Source organism: Coloeus monedula (assembly GCF_965178545.1).
Source record: "Coloeus monedula genome assembly, chromosome: 11".
Classification (NCBI taxonomy): Eukaryota; Metazoa; Chordata; class Aves; order Passeriformes; family Corvidae; genus Coloeus; species Coloeus monedula.
Window position 1 is genome coordinate 13,999,590 of NC_138791.1, and position 17,574 is coordinate 14,017,163.

Consider the following 17,574-nt stretch of genomic DNA (forward strand, 5'->3'; position numbering starts at 1 on the left):
GGCCAGGAAGGAACTCAGCTCTGACACACGGGCAGAATCACACCAGAGGGTTCGAAAACCATGTGGAGAACGGGGGTGGCGCTGCGGGCGCTCTCCCGGGTCGGACATGGAAGGCTGCGCCTTGCACAAAGGAACACTCATTTTAAACGCAAATACCGGCTGACCCCGTTGGAGCTCCGGCGCACAAACTCTGTGACAGCGAGCGTGGGTACACACTAACCCCGGCCGCCCCTTCCAGCCCCGGCCGCCCCTTCCAGCCCCGGCCGCCCCTTCCAGCCCCGGCCGCCCCTTCCAGCCCCGGCCGCCCCTTCCAGCCCCGGCCGCCCCTTCCAGCCCCGGCCGCCCCTTCCAGCCCCGGCCGCCCCTCAGCGCTCCCGCGCTCCCGCCCCGGGCCGTGATTGGCCCCGCGTGCTCTCACTCCTCCAATCCCGGGGGGGGGGGGGGTACGACCCCACCCCCGCCCGATCCCGCCCACCCAAGCGACGGCTCGGCTCCACCTTTCCGGCCGTCTCCATGGCAGTGGGGGCGCGGGGTGTTTTAAGACGTCCCTGAGACCACGGCGGATGGTTGCTTTCCTTTTCGAAGCTGGCGAGGCTAAAGGTAAACCAGCAAGTGTATTTGGTATTCTGTTTTTATTTCCCGACTTATTCTCCCGCAATCATACGGGATATTACATTTCAACGAGATCGTCGATCCATCCTTCCCCCCCCCTTCCCAATGGTAGGGCTCAGGCGGTGCGCGGCCCCGCTGCGGCGGTGCTGCTCTTGCCCTATCAGGGCCGCGGCCTGAGGCGGAGCGGCCGCGGGTCTTGGGGTGGTGGGGCTGTACTCGGCCTGAGGGGCCTCCCTGGGGCTTCTGGAGATTCGGGGACTGCCGGTGGAGCTTCATCCCGGGCTGCCTCAGGCCTTGGCATCCGCCCAGGGCAGCAACGAGTGTAGCGGTTGCCCCACGGTGCAGCGGGCGAATGCTCAGGCTGGGGCCATTTTGTCACTCGCGCTGGTGCTGGTTTATTGCTCCTGTTGTAAGCTACAGGCGCTCCTAAAAACAAGAGGTGCGTGCGGCGGGGTGCTCTGGCTTCTCCTGCCGCCGGTAAAGGTGTGTCGCAAAGCAGCACGAAGTGCCCTGGCTGAGGGAAGGAGCACTGAAGGGATGTGCTCCGTGTTAAACAAGGTGAAGCGTTAGCAACGGGCCAGGTGGCTAGACGTGTTTTCAGAGTGTGGTAAAACATGCATCCCTAGAAGATGCACCCCAACTTCAGCAGAGGCCACGTGTAAATCACTGGTTTCAGAGTTAGGGGTGACACGTGGTAGTGAGAAGGCCTTAACTAACGTTATCTTGATGAGCTCTTTTAGCTCTCCCACCCTTTGACATTATGAACATGTGACAAGTTATTTAATTTTACTTAAGGTGACAACAACGCAGTCACCTCTGAGGTGAAAAAAATTAGGCAAAACATTTTCAGCCTTCTGAAAAGTGCTGTAGGATCTTTATTTGCATCAGTGGGCAGTTGATCTCCTTAATAGCTCAGGAAAAAACCCAGTAAGTCCTAAACAATTTAAACTGTGCACTCCCTTATGTACTGAATTACAGTGCTGAAGAGCTGAGCTCAAGAAGTTATCACTTAATTTTTCAAGCATTTGGACATTAAGCTTAAGTAACTTAAGTTTCCTTTAGTAGCTTAAATTATTTAGTTTAGTTAAGTTGCTTAGTTTAATCATGCCTGTACTCAAAGATAGTTTCCTAGGAACAGGTTCCTGTATCTGTGAGAAGTAGTTTACAATTATAACTTTGCATTCAGTGTAACATGATAAAAGCCAGAAATCAGTAATGTAAACAGTAATAGACAATTTATGCAAGCACAGTGTGTGTGTGTGATTGTAAGCATCTGAAACTCGAGAAAACTCAATGCTAAATCTGAAACTGAAAAAAATTTGGTTCTTTCATAAATTATTAGAACACAGTAGCATTTTCCTAAAACATATTGTGAACATTAGTAGTGTGAATGTATTCAAAGCATAATGTAGCGATGTCTTGTTGCAGGTTTTGTGTAGATAGCTGACATATAGATATAATGTGTGCAGCTTTTTAACCAGAATGGTTTAATACTGGAAAGTGTATGTTAATGTAGATCTTCAGAAGATTTTAATTTCACTCGATTTTCCTTCCATAGAGTACAAAACCGGAGCAAACAACTGAAGATGTCATCCCGTTTGGCTCAGGAGGTTCACCTTGCTAGAAGACATGAGGAAATGTGAGTAGTTGTTTGTGTTGGGTCTTGTGAGATTCTCCCTGCCTGCACACGACCCTCGGTGCCAGTGAATCTCTGCTCTGCACAGCGCAGTGGTGCTTCAGCAAGGGGCTGGAGTTCCAGGAGGTGGCACTCTTCCTTCAGAAACCATGGGAATTAGCATCCTTGCCTTCTGTTCCGGGTATTTAGGTTGATGAGGTTTTTGACTTCCAATGGTGGTGCTGGTTTAAGATCTCCATTGTTAACCTGTCACCGTTAAATTCCTGTTTGGGGAAGGTAATTGGATTCTCTCACTCAATGACTCAATTATAGAATTGCTTCTTTGTTGCCCTCTAAATTCAAATTGTGACGCAAATACAGTAATGATTCAGAAAAATTTGCTTTTCTTGTAACAACTAGTACGTGCCAATGAGCAAATGTAGTGCCGATCAAGTCACCCCAACCCACCCTGTCTTTCCTTCTTCTGGGAGATTCAGCGTTTCTAAACACCTCAGCATTTGAGGACTGCTGACTGCAACATTATAGCTTCGTACAAGCACAGCAGGTGATGGCTGCCTGTACCTTTTCCCTCCCCCAGCACACCCACCCTGCAGCTGGTTTAATTAGCCCCATAGTTTTGAGAAAACTGGGTAAGGTAAAAAGGTTATTTTCTAGGTCCTGAGCAAAATGTTCTACCCACTTAGCAAAATGTTTTCCTTTGTAGACTGTCTCAGAGATCAGAGCTGCTACAGCAGATGGAGACTTATTTAAGAGACAAAAAGACTAAAAAGACATGGCAAACTCAAGCAGCTGATGCAGCTCATAAAAGGAATGCAGCACTTTTAAATGTAAGTTTCTGCAACTACCAGGAACCGCATCAAAATGTCATGGTTATGTAGCTTAGATAATTAAAAAAAAAAAAAAAGAGAAGTGTTTGCTCTATAGTTGTCATTTGAATTCTCTTCTATATGGTTCCCTCTTCTGGAACTTGACCAAAAAGTATTAAATGACAAGTCTTTATTATCCAATGGTATCACTACCTATTTGCCATGCCCTTCTTACAAAAGCCTCGTGGTGGCAGCTGCTACTATGTATTTTTATTTTTTTAAGTACCTGTGGAGATGTAACACATGCTAGTACAAGTCTGCGTGAGAGAACTTCAGGGTCTGTCAGGACTCACAGCCCCTTTATGCTTTGATTCAAGACATGGGGATATGTTTGAAAATGGGCTGACCAGGCTACAGTGCTTTGGGCCAAGGGTAGGAACTGTTCCCCCACTGTGGTTAAGTTGTGGAAGAGGTTCTCAGTTTAAGCATTTTACTTTCAAGTCTGTAAAAGCAGTGTTTGGTGTTTCTGGCTCTTTGTAGGGGTGACACCATTAATAATGCTCATAGCTGTTCTACATACCAGTTGTCATATTTAGGTAAGATTTGTTTCCTAGGTAAATTCAGCAGACATTGGAGAATGGGCAGTTTAAAAGATCTAGGTTTGATGGCAGGGACTGGAATACTAAAAGGCTCCTCTGGAACCCCTAACTCAGGCCTCTGAGTTTGGAGAGATGCACTTGACCACTGACATGATGGATTTGAAAAATGTGTGTTGGTTTTTCAGGAGACAGCAGCAAATTGAACCTCCAGTGCCTTTTCTTTAAGCTCCTACTTATTAAGGGTCCATAATGCATGTATTCTGTTTATTGAAAAAGTAAGTTTTACTCTAGAAAATTACAAGATTAATTTGTATCGCCACAATTTCTTTGGGGCTTTTTTCATGCAGAGCCTGGTTTAGGTTTAAAATGTTCACATTTTGGGTGGGTATAATTCTATTGCATTAGAGTTTGTGTTTAAATGGGAGTTATATTTAGAGAGGGGCAGACAAGGCAGAATAGTTAGCCAGGAATGCCTTCTTAACTATTCTGTGACAAAGAAGATTTTTCAACTTGGAGTGGTGAACTGATGCATTCTGGACAGGGGCGATCAACCCCCCCTTTATTTGTTATAGCAAGTGTAGGTGCTTCAGTGAGAGGCTGGGACAAATGGAGGGTTTGGTTATTTTTTCCATGGCTCCTACTCTGTTAATTAGTAATTTCAGCCATTATCACTCCTATTTTCCATATGCATTTTAGGTTAGATTTTTACTTCATAAATAGAGGGTTTTATAAATTATTTGTGTTTATGAATGCATTCTCAGTTCACATATGCAGGCAAACACAATAAATGAAAGAGTATATTTCTCCATCCTTTATTGTACTGGAAATGGTAACAATAGCTCAGACATATACAGAGTGTAAATATTTCTGCAGTTAAACAGATATTTGCTATCTTCTGTCACATCCTCAAAATTGTTCCTTTCAAGTGTCAAAAATGTTGGTGTTTGTACAGAAAAAAAGCAAAATCATATGTATCAAAACAAATTCTGTTGCAGGATAAAGTAGCATAAATCAATTTAAATCTATTAATTTTATCCTAGTTTTAACAAGCATGCACTCCTGCAGATGCTTTTTGATAACAGAAGAAAACAGGAAAAAAAAAATCTATGTAGCATAATATATGAGAAGCTTGAAAACAAGACTGATTAATGTGCCAGCTTCAGAATATTGTTCCTGATACCAGGCACTGTACATTTCACAGTTACCATGTGGAGAGTTGTTGATTTGGCCTACTCAAAAATACATGGACATGACGAAGTGTTATTTTTTTATTTGCATTTCTGGTTTTCTGCGTGTAAGCAAAATCAGTTGTTTTCAGTAATAGATCATAGCAAAAGCCATTTTTCTTTCTCTGTGCTAGTTGGAATTTATGCACAAGAAAGATTTCAAAATTAATTTAAATTCGAATCAGTAGGAAGCAAGGAACTAACCTTTTTTTTTTTTAATTGAAATTTTGACATTATAAGCATTTGTTCAGCATTTGAACATAATTATCAGAGTATTTTCCTCAATGTCTTTAGAGGGAGACTGCAGATTAGGGAAATCTGTGTCATTTGGTGCTTATATAATGTTGTTGTAATAAAAGCAGAAATTAGACTAGTATTTGTAATCTAATTTATGACATTTGTTTCTCAGTGATATTTCTTGTGTTTAGAAATATGTATTACTGTGGAACAGCTTGTAACATGAAATAGAAAAAAGTATGCTATATAGTAATTAGTACTGGAAAGGTAATTTAGAACAAATTTGCTTTCCTTCCCAGGCATGCAATTCCAGAATTATTTAAGCGGGATTCTGCCAGACTGATATCAATATAAGTGACAGCTGAATTTGGTCCCCTAAAAGCAATGCGTGTCTCATGCATTCCATTTTACTTCTGGGCAAGGGTCTTGAATTGTTTTTGTTCCAGTCCTTGTGGTTTTAGGGGAAGCGCTGTAAGATGCTCTCTTTTTTTCAGTACTGTGACATATTAGATTAGCTGGGTTTTTTTCCAAAGAAGTTTATACTGATTATGTATTTATTTTTATATTGGTGACAGGGATTTATTTTTCCTACAAAGCTTGCCAGTTGTGTAGACACACAAGAAGTGCCATCTAATCTTTCAGTAGTTCCAGTTATTTTCTAAAGCATACTACACCTTCCAGCAAAAATTTCTTTCCCTGTCTGTCATTAAATCAGTATTCTGAATGACAATAGACTGCACAACACAAACTGGAGTGAGCAACAAAAAGACATGTCCGATATCTAGGCTATGCCAAAATTACCTTCTCTACTAAACATATATGCACAACTGTTGTCTCCTTTCTTGCCTGAAAGACAGTCATTTCCTATCGCCATAAACATTCCAATGACTTGGCTGAGTCTATAAAGTAATAATTGTTGATATTCTTCTTCCTTCTTTTTAAAATTCCTACAGTAATTAGGAAGAAGGAATCAGAAAGGAGGAAAAACCTGTGGAAGGATATGAGGTGAACATTACTGAATGATCCTTTATTCAGTATGGTTCATTATGATGGTAACTTCTCCAAACTTGGCCTGAGCCATTCTGATACAAGCTTCATTTGGTGCTGTTTGAGTGTATCTGTTCTAAGTATGTGCAATTTAAGTGATTTAAGCTTAAGTCACTTAAATCTGTGTTGGCCTCTTGTTATTTTGACATCATGATTTCAAATGGCTTATGTCCTTTTTCCTGTTCCTTCTTTAAGTTTATCACATTAGTCTTTTCTTACCTGAGAAGGGGCAGCCATTTGCTGCTTCTGAGAATTTGGATAAACCTGAGACTTAGTTTACTCTTTCTCAGACATCCTTTAGCTTCCTACAGTGGTATGGATTTTGCTGTAGAAAAGGGAGGAACAGTTTGCAATTATGTACAAGAGAATATTGTAAAAGAAATTAATGAAATAAAATAAGATGAACACTAAATTGAACAATCTGATTGTATCTGTGTCACTAAGTTGAACTTCAGCTGACAGTAAGGCTGGTTTTTTGCTTTTATGAATCATACTCTACCGAACTAAACTTGAGTTGAACACTGTTTACTTATTGATGTATTCAGACTGGCTATTATTCAATACGAGTAATCATGTTTGGTCTCTCTTGTGGATATGCTCCTCCAGAATCTCACTCTTCTTTTCAGCAGCAGTGGTGGTGAATATTTGGGAAGTCCCTTTGGGGAATTTCCTCTCTCGTTTAGTTTTTCTGTTGTACTCTTCACACCCGCTCTCTGCTCCCAACTCTGCCATCTGCTATACTTTCTTTCCCCCTCCACTCTGTTCAGCTTTGGCTTCTTCACACCCCACTCCCACGTCCCTTTCTGTCTCTCTTCATCTGCCCACCACTCAATCTCTTCAATGTTTGGGTATGGAACTAAGCCCACAAGAACGGGTCAGAACTTTAGAGGGGGAGGGTGGTTAGTTTGGGGGCATGCTTTGATTTGTTTGTTGCTGTTGATTTTTTTGGTTGTTTCTTTTTTAAAAGATTTATTTTGGCCTCTGTGAATCCAGCACACATCCACTGGACAAGCAGAAACCCAAATACTGATTTTTTTTTTTTGTAAGAAAGCTATGTGAGGTGCATTGTCATCCAAGTTTGTCTGGTGAACAGCTTGCTGCAGCTCTACATTTTTGTGCACATGTTATGCATGCATATTAGCAAGTCATCTTTGTCTTGAGAAGTAAAGATCTTGCACATAATTTGCCTAGTTACTTTACAGTTACAGTAGCTAGAATACATAACTTCAATCTTATGCAGCACAGAAAAAGGTGCTCGGTTCCCCTCCATTTCCTTAAGTTTTATACAACAGAATTTAACTAATTTACCCTGGTGTCCAGAGAGAATAGCAGTGTTTTACAGCAAAAGTCTTACTTGGTTGTGAAATGTGCTCTTGTATGAAAAAGGTGCAGCAAACATATTTAGCAGATGTAGGGTGTTAGTCTAAGCAGTACAAGTTGTATTTCAGAATGACTAAACAAAGATTTGAACTTTGGTGTTATTATTTGAAAGCTGTTTAGCTGTAATAGGTTTATTTAGTTAATTTAAATGTCTTTCTATGTGTATTTTCCTTTTAAAATTCCCAGTGCTTGTTTTTAAAATGTACTTTGCCTGTGTTTTAGGATATAGAAGCAGCAGAAAAAAGGCTTCAAGAAAGAATATATTTACTTCCACATCCCGATATTGTTAAGTTAGAAGTAAGTCCTAGAACTCTGTCTTTTCATTTGTTTTCATTTGCTCTTTAACAAATATTTTGCTGGTTTTTTTTCTCTGAAGCATGTTCTTAAAGTGAAAATAATTGATTTTAAAATCCAGTATAGCCAAAGGCCTGTGTGCTGTGTAGCAAGCTGAACCTAAATTCTGGAACAAGGTCCCTAGATCTGGAGTATTTCTGGTGGAAATATTTAGCAGCTTTCAGATCTATACTAACTTCTATTTTAAAATGAAGTCAAATATAAAAAATTAATATTGTGAATATCAGAAAATTACTGTGTTTACTATGTCAGAGCTATTTAGTTTGTTTTATGTGGTCATCCTATTCTCAGTTTACCACAGATTGTCATCTTTACATTTCAGGGTCAACAGTTTTATCAGCATGAACAGAGAAAATTTCACATCAATTATTTAGAGTTGTATGGAAGCTTCTAAAAAGTACTGCAGCAGGAGCAGTCGATTCTTTTTTTTCCTTCTCAACCTGCAGTCTGTAAAGCATTACTTAAAGATAAAAATTCTGAGCAGTCAGATTCCCATTTGTTTCTTGCCCCAGTGGTTTGTGTATTCTGTGCTGTGTGGTGGCTTGGTTCCCACAGGCACAGGAGCAGAGTGTCCCATGCTGATTTGGGTGCTGGGGCCCTGTCAGAGCAGGGTGAAGGGCCGGGTTTCAGCACTGTCAGCTGTGAAGAGAGGTGTATTGTACCTCAGCTTCACACCTGCTGGGCAAGTGTTGTCATGCTTAGGCTATTACTTAAAGGAGAGGCATCGCTTCTTGTTCTGGTTACTATTCAAAGTTTTCATCTGTCATTGCATTTTGTAAATAGCCTACTGTGACTGTGACAGGGTGCACACTGGGTATGCCCCTTCAGTGGCTTTTTTATTATTTTTAGACATTTTTAGGCAAAAAGGTACACTTTTTCCTGAATACTTGTACATTTTGAATGATGCTAAGGAAGATGCCAACCTACTAATATTAAACATTAAACCTATTTTGATTGTGTTCAGAAGTAGTTTTAGCCTCTTCAAGGACTTTTGAGTCACCTCTAGAGCTGTTTGGGTCAGTTAGTCCCATGGTAGGTGTTAAGCTGCTTGAGGCATGTCGAGCGAAGTCCAAACAAATGGGAGGCTGCAGAGCAATTGCTCATGGCTGCAGAATGTCTGTGCTCTGCAGCAGTGGTGAAATTTTGGAGAGAACAGAGTTACTATTTGAAGGAGAAGATCCTATTTCAGCTTTTTTTTTTATGCTTCTAGAGAAGAGTGTTATAAATAGCGGAAAAAGAAAACTTTCTTTCATAGTACAAAATTCTTGTGCATGCTTTGTTCCAAAACACTTCTGAGCATATTTCACTCAGCCATGTATGTGTCTGTATTAATATACTCTGAAAGTTATGGCTATAATGGATCCCCAGCTTGCTGAGTCGGAGTAGTTTTGTGTGACAGCACATATGCTTGTCAAAAAAGATTCTTTGAGTAAATCTGTTGAAGAAAATATTTTTGTAAACCTGCAAGAGCCATAGTTATATCTGAGTTACATGTAAGGATCAAAATGATTAGCCAGGAATCTAATACTTTGCAGGGAGATCTTCAGTTTTATGCTACACTTCTCTCTCATTATATACTTAAGTAAAGAAAAAAGGCTCACTACATATGTATCATAACTGTTTTCTACTGCAAAATGATGTTTTTCTGAATGGACATCAATGGCAAAAAATACATATTTGGATTGATTAAATTGTTATCTTAGCACAGTTCTTAGATCACATTATTTTGTGGGGAAAAAAATTATACCTGTGACTTAAAATTTTCCTGAAAATGCTACAAAGTTGTCCTTAGGATACCAACACAAAAATGGTGAATGATGAATAACAGAGATAAATAATACATTAAATTTATTACTCAGAGGCACAGTGTAAAGCAAGAGGAAGGGTTGGATGATCCACAGTGGTTCTTGTAGACCGCAGGCTAAATATGCAGCACTTTCTAATTATTATTTTTGTGATCCAAATACTGGAGATGATTACTTAGTCAGTGAGTTATCAAGTCTAAAATTTTACTCAAATATTTTGAACGATAGTTCTGTATAGTACTGTAAACTTCTCTCGGATAATCAGTTTACATTGGTAAATGTGCAGCTTTCATTTCCAACGTTTTTTTCCACTACAGAATTAAATTCCAGTAACATACATACTTAAATATAAAAGCTGCTTTTGGAAAAGTATATAATCACGGAAAGTAGTTTATTAAAGGTACTGTAGCGTGTAAACTGATGTGTTGCTTACCACAAGAGGGCACATTCAGTCACTTCACAGTTTGTCCTGCAGAATGAAATATTTCTAGGCTGATATTTTGTATCATACAAGAGATTAAAAATGTCATGTGTTAAGTACGTTGTTCTTTTCTGAATTGCTTTACTCTTAAAGTAAGATTTAATAATGCATTGCATCTCTGTATTGTTTTAAACTGGCTGACACAGATTTTGAAATTAAGTTTATTTTTTCTTATATCTTTCTCAGACTCTCTATTGGGCATCAATAAAAGAATCTCTTCCCAAGTGGGAAGAGTTTCTTTTAGGAAGAGCAGAAGTTCCTATTGGCTTTAAGAAAATGAAAGCTACAAAGCAGAGCATAAACTACCCAGAAGAAGATTCACAAAAATAAACATTTTAGTTTCATTTTGTTTTGTAATTTATCACTTAAGCAGAGAAGATCATCCAGATCAGGCAACAGAATATCATGCCATTAAACTGAAATGTAAATAATTTAAATGAAAATTAATTATATAGGAAATTTGATTCCATTGTTGCATTGTGTACAATTCCTTATTTTTATTCTGTACTAGAGAGGCAATCCTCAAACAGGCTTTTAGGATCAAGAATGAGAAACACTGGTGTATAGATTTACACCAAGGCAATTGGGTTTTCAGTATGAGAAGAATTTTATATTATTTTTAATCCAGTGCTCCTACATATAAGTGCAATAAGTAAGGACAGAATCTTGCATTATCCTTCTTCACTTTAGTCATCTGTGCTGCATGCCTGCTCAGGGATGAGGGAGAAAGGAAGAATTTACTGTTAGCAGAAAAGGCAGACTGTGCATCAGAGTAGCCTTGGTTTAGCATCAGGAATCTGTGGAAGAACCTTAATGAGAGCAGTTGTAGAAGGAACAAACTTGAATTCCTGCATCTTGTTTTCCCTGATTTTTGTCATTGCCACTTTCATCACTTCTACACCTCACTCCAGGCAGCTTTTCCCAACCTCCTTCTGCCTACATTGTATTTCTTGTCTAACAGGTGGGCAAACAAATCTCTTGGGCTTTTTGCTACTTCCAGCTGCTCTTAATGCTATTTTCTTTCTGCTGATATAATCTACAAGTGAGATCTTTTTCTGAGACGTGAAAAGTTTGAAAGAAGCAAACTGAAAGGTAACTGGCTGTGGCTGTCCAAGAACAAAGCATATACAGAAGCTGAGGATATAATATTTTCATTTTCAACCATTGAACAGCTTCTCAGCTTTCACCTACAGAGGTACAGTATCAGTGAGTTTTAATTGTACTGAGCTAATTAGGTATGAGAAATTCACTGGTACAGAACTTCTAAAAGTGTCAGCTCAGTGGAAGATCCTTCCTGGTGTGTGACATGGCCTGCAGAAAATTAATCTTTCCTAAGCAAAAGAAGCCTAGAAAATATTAATTTCTTTTATTGTTAAGAACCTGGACTTGAGTCAATATACTGTTAAAATTGAATCTCCTGCAACAACATCATTCCACCCCAACCTGGAAGTAGTAGGGAAAAAAAAAAAAACCAAGACCTCTGCCAGTGTCTGAGGGTATGAAAATGTAATGATTATAAATATTGCTAGGCTGCTACGTATCTGAGCTATGCATCTTCATACTACATAGAGACCCCACTATTCAAAAAAAATTATATCCCTGTGTAGCATGAAGAATCACTGACACAACAAAATCAAAACTTTAGGTGCAATGTAAAATTGTATATTTTCCACAGGAATATTAAGAGTTCATTTTAAACTTTTTCTATTGAAGTGTCCATTAAACTGATAACTTTTTACAGAAACTGCCATCTTTGAATTATCCTGTTGAGTGGGTGTTGGTGTTTGTAACAATAACGTTGTTTTCATAATATGTGATGGCAGATTAGCACGCTTCTCTGCAGTGTTGTTAACAGTTGTAATTAAGGAATAAACAGTAAAGGGTGTCAGTCCGATGACAATTTCATCTATAGTGTCACAATACAAAATGTCACAAAATATTAGAACTGTTATATAACTACAAAAATATCAAATTAGGCTTTCATCTTACAAGCTGAGAGCTTAAAAAAAACTTGGCATGGAGATCATTACAATTTTATACCTACTCAGTGTTCTGTCACAAAGACAACTTGGTAATATTTTCTTCTGTAAACTCACAATGTGATTCTCAATCTGATTTAGTGGGAATGTGTATGATCTTACAGTTGTAGAGCTCACATTTAAAAAGCAAGTAATTGGAACCAGTTGAGCACACAAGAAGGGAAAACTTATACATGATGCTCAGAATGAAAGGATGGATGAGCAGTTAGTTGCTAACAAAGAATGGGATTCATCCCGTTCTTTGCATCCAAAGGGAAATCACCTGAACTAAAATCTGGGCCCCTAAGTACTTTATACATGCGAATAATCTGGGTCTTTATCTTTTTCGACTCCACCTAATCACTGGGACACAATGCAAATGCTTACTGTCTCCTTGCCCTTGTGATTTCCCCTGGAAGGAGGTCTAAGTGTGTGGACAGTGAGGGCATGGAAGCTCCATGGGTGAGAGTTTGGCAACATGCGTGAAAGGCACCTGCAAGCAGGATTAGAGTAGTCACCATGCCACTGTTAGGTGCTCACATAGCATGCCTGAGAGGAAAATGAAATTATCTTCAAAGAAGGAATTTAACTTTTTTTACTGCAGCATAACTTTAGAAGCAGTAGGACAACTAGTTCAAGGAAAACTATTTAGAAACATGTCCAGAAAAGTGAAAACTGAATGAAGAGAAACATTTAAAGCAGTAATGTATGTAAGTGACTGCTCTCAGAGACAAGGGCCTTCATGTTGGCCTGTGGTTTGAAACAAATAAATGCCTTTGACTGTAAAATAACGCAGCAGTAGCAGCAGGGGCAACACAGCAGGGCCACTAAGGTACAGGAGCAAGTGTCTCCTGAGCTGGGGCATGCAGTGGCGCAGAACATAATTATATGGTATCTCCTGTTCTACTTAGAATTTTTGAGTATAATTTACCATGGCTGGGCTAGCTTGATACTTGCCTTTTTATAGATAAAGATTTGAGAAAGCAAGTGTTAAACTTTAGTGTGCTTAAAAAGAATTTAAGAATCCCCCAAAGTGATTTCTATTAATCTGATTTAATATTGGTCTCCTGTGAGATCTTGAATGGGTATTCTTCACCAAGTCAAGGCAGTTACCTAAAACATGTAGTTACACCCCATCTTATCCCAAGCTTTTATATATGTATCAAAAAAAAAATATATAGATATTACATCATATGTATCTTCTGTAATTTCCTATCCAACCTGAGTAAATGTCTTTTCTCTCAAAAAAACCCACCACACGCCCCCCCCCCAAAAAAAAAAAGAGAAAAATACCCCAAAACAAACAAACAAACCAAGAACAAACCAAACTTGTCACTCTGTAGTCTTGACTTGCTGCTTGCCCTTTTGTGTTACAATACATTTATGCATAAGGTGCAGTGGTCCTAGGGGCCTGTTGCTTCTTGTGCTTGTCTAGTAGTTAGGGGACATCAATTAAATGAAGAGCAGTGAGGAAACCCAAAGGTTTTTCCTTGTTTGTAAGTTAATCTTGGAGTATCTTGCAGGAAGAAATAATTAATCATACTTTTCTAGGTTAATGCACAGATGAGTAACCCCAATACTAACCCAGGAGCACAGCCTGTTCACCCGTCTTGTCACCTCTACCAATACATTCCCAAGCTTTTTACTTTCTCAGTTATCTGGCTGTGGGGGCAGGAGCAGAAGGCAAGGCATGTTACTTTTCCCTAGCATAAGAAATTTCTTACTCTGCAGAATCTTTCACAAGCCTATTAATTTAATTTGAAAGTTCATTTGAAATAGTAAGTTGGTTTAGACACATGATATTTGACATTATGGTATCCTCTTGATTGTATTTATTCAGGATCATGTTTTCATAAAAGTTGGGAGCTAATTTTTAGGCTGAGCTTATAGTTTTTCATTTCTGTCTTTTTAATTCACATAGAACAGGTTGGGGATGTAGATGCTCAGTTTGAGCTTGTTGGTACTGAAAAATAAGAAAACCAAATTTGAAATGGAATGTACTTTTAGAGGTTATATCTGAAAGAAAACATTATTTACTCCATAATGGTAATTTTCATAATATTTTAATAGTTGTGTTCAGATACAACTTGACCTTAAATATCACCCCAAATGCAAGCTGTTTTAACATATTTGTAATGCTAAGGTCTTCATTACTGTGATATTCTGTTTGCTCAAGGATTATAATCCATGGGTATACTGTGTTGTACTTGAAATAAAGCTTTGATCCTGTAGTCACTGCCTCTTGGATCTCAGTGTTGCATTGCATGTATGAGTTGGATATAAGTTGGTGCCTGCTGCAGCCAGGTGTGAACAGTGAGTAGACCAGTGATAAATACTTTGCTTAGGTATGGTGTTTTTTCTCCTCTGACTCTGATATGAAATATCAATCTGCTGAGTGAAGATGAAAATCTCAGAAGTTTACTGCTGAAAAATCTAAATGTAATGAATCCCAGATCTATTATTTGCACTCTTCCTATTGTTTCATAATAAGCATGAGCTAAATTACTTCAGATATGTGATTACTAGGAAGAGGTAGAGAGAGATATTTAAACCCTTGCTAAGGAAACAGGTGGGGGAAAATGTTTCTTTAGTACATCCTCCTGCTGTGCGAAACTCTTTGTCTTTGCTATAAATAGCATTTTTATAGATTTGATTTGGGAATTTGCTACTCCTTTTAAACACAGCTAAAACAGCTCTTGAAAATGCGCTAAGTTGTACCCGCTGTGTATGTAGCCTTCCAGCTGTAGCTTTTACATTTGACTTACTTTGGATACGTCTGGTTTTTAATGCATACAGATAGAAAGTATGCTCACTTCTTCCAATAAGTTTTATCGCTGTGATGATGATCTTAAAAATAAACGTGTGATGTTCTGTCCCCTCACTCTCAATCCTATAACCTACCAGAAAACCCTAATAGGCAATGAAATTGTGTGAGACGGTATTTACATCACACTTTTGAAACAGATTCAAGCAGAGCCAGCTGCTGTAAGATTATTTTACAAATCTATTGCAAATTAATAAAAGGACAAAAATTGCCTTCCTTTAGGTAAATTACAGTCTCCTTTACTAATTGCGTAGCTTAAAGCCGCAGTAAATAAGTACCTGCCTCACTTCAGTGAATGGGAAATGGGAAATGCAATTTTGGTAACCAGACTTGCCTTTCTTTACCCATATACTTCTTATGTGTTCCAATAGCTTCATTGACGGAGCTCTGACTGTTGCTCAATAAAAGCTTCCGGAGGATAATGTGCTCAAGTGAAGTACATGCCGGCAGCTTTGTTCAGCGCGGGCGAACCTGCGCGCTGCGCTCCGCGGCCGCGCTCGCCCCGCGCCCCGCCGGTACGGGGTCTGCCCGAGGGGCAGAGCTGCTTCGAGCCGGGGAAACGCCGAGCCAAGCGACTGTGGGAAAGGGAGAAAGGAGGGGACAAAAAATCACCAAACAAACCAAACCCCATTTCTCGGTGTTTGGCCGATGTGAAATGAGCTCGCTGTGGCACGGGGGAGGACAGACGGGTGGCGGTCTGTCGTGATCGGGGCGCGGGGACTGCTCGCCGCCGGGAACAGTGCGCTGGGAGAGGGAACGGGAAGCGCATTGTGTGTGTCCTCCCGCACTCAACGGCGCCGAGATTCCCAGGAAAGCTCTGGGCAGCGGGTTTGATTCCTTGGAAACGCTCGTGATAATGTTAACAGTAAAAAAACATATCCGTAAAATCCTAGGAAAAAGGTTTGTCTATGTAACCCAAAGTGTCGCGGTCCCCAGTCAACTGGAAGCGGTGTTTAGAGGGCGCTTAAACTACTGCCCCGCTTTGCTCTATTTCTCGGACGTTTCTTTGTATCAAGTTTCCGGGTACACTTAGCTTTTTCCTCTATAATTAGCTTTCTTTTCCTGGATTCATTGATAGATACGATAATCCAGTGTTGGTAATATCTCAATTCATTAACATAATGAATCAGAAGGAAGAGGCTGATAATAAATCAGCTTCTATTTGTGTGAAATATCTTGGCAACTGGCAGCAGTGAGGAAGACAGTAGAAGGAGTATCAGACAGTTAACTGGACCTCGGGAACGCTGCTGCAGGAGGTCTCAGGTGCTCTCTGCAGTTTAAACGCCTGAGCCTTTCACAGGACAATCGTGTCCATTGCAGTGGGGCAGCGGCGCTGATGTGGGAAAATACCTGGCTCCCGTGGCCTCGGTCTCCCAAGTGGTTCAATAGCGCACATCCCCGTTGTTTGGGCTTCCCGCCGCCGCTGGCAGAGCAGCCCCACGGGCTAGGACGGGGGCTACCGCTGCTCCCCCCCCCCCTCCCCCCACTGCTGTGGCCCCATTTGTGCGCATTGCCCGCGGTCTGGGGCGGCCTGGAAGGGGCTCCGAGAGGCTCGGCGAAGAGCCGGGAGAGGCGAAGCGGCTCCAGCGAGGTCCCCACTCCTTGTCCCATCGGCTAGGAGTATTTCTGCCCCCAGGTCAGATCTCTTTTAAAGTTTGTCATCAGCGTGCTTCTTCCGCAAACGCAAAGACGGCAAAGATGCAAGTATTTGTAGAAGTCAAGTTTTGTGTTGTTTCGGGCTTACACACCCAGAATTTTGGGAGCGGACCTTTTCTGTGGTCTGTGTCTGACAGCATTTTGTCCCCACTGGGGACAATAAGGTGCTTCTGTGACTAAACACGCTCTTCCCGGAGTCACCTAAAAGAAGAGTTTAAGATCACTGGTGACTTGAAGCACCCTCACTGAACGGCTGTTTGGGCTCCCTGGGGAGCCCGCCCGAGGCTCCCTGAGGGCTGAGCTGTATGACGCAGCTTCAACACCTTACGAGGAGAGGCAGCCCGTAAAAGAGAGCACAGAAGTCTAAATGTACCCTTTTCCTTTTTTTTTTTTTTTTAATTTTTAATTGAGGACACGTGTTGCCCGTGATTCAATCAATTAAGCAATTGCAGTAAATCGGTGAGATAAATACAAATAACACGAGGCTACGGCTTTGGGCTAGGCAGGGTTAGCAATAAGAGTAGGCTAGGAGTGGGGTTAAAAGTTGGGACAGCGTTACCTGGAGAATCAGGATGTGTGGTAGAAACCAGCTGGTAAGAGCATTTCCCCCTCCCCCTTATGTGTCTTCACTAAGGCCCCGAGGTGATGCTGTTGGTCAGCACAGCACCGTACCTGTGAGAGGACTGGTGAGAAGGTGGGGAGGATGGCAGCAAGGGGGAGGTAGGAGGGCGACTGGTTAGGGCAAAGCTGGCCGTGCTGTGAGGTCTGTGAGCAGAAATCTTCAGGAGAGGAAGGGCATGGGGTGACCGCGTCCCCAGGCAGTAACCCCCCCAGCACCACTGTCCGAGGGGTGGGTGTCTTTCCCTGCTCGTCGCCCCCTCTGCCTGCACAGC

The 17,574-nt window shown here is 40.9% G+C and overlaps 1 protein-coding gene across 4 annotated transcripts; it reads left to right on the plus strand.

Moving 5' to 3' along the window:
* The first annotated feature begins 511 nt into the window (after window positions 1-511).
* On the plus strand, window positions 512-14,424 carry CEP15 (centrosomal protein 15). 4 transcript variants are annotated; one of them, XM_082289060.1, is made up of 5 exons: window positions 512-600; window positions 2,171-2,251; window positions 2,952-3,075; window positions 7,766-7,840; window positions 10,370-14,424. In XM_082289060.1, the coding sequence occupies exons 2-5, from the start codon at window positions 2,199-2,201 to the stop codon at window positions 10,511-10,513; spliced, it is 396 nt and encodes a 131-aa protein (XP_082145186.1). In that variant the 5' UTR covers window positions 512-600; window positions 2,171-2,198; the 3' UTR covers window positions 10,514-14,424. The 4 variants fall into 4 exon arrangements, with proteins under 4 accessions (XP_082145186.1, XP_082145184.1, XP_082145185.1 ...); XM_082289058.1 differs by lacking the exon at window positions 512-600 and adding an exon at window positions 791-1,170; XM_082289059.1 differs by lacking the exon at window positions 512-600 and adding an exon at window positions 791-1,095.
* Window positions 14,425-17,574: the final 3,150 nt, after the last annotated feature.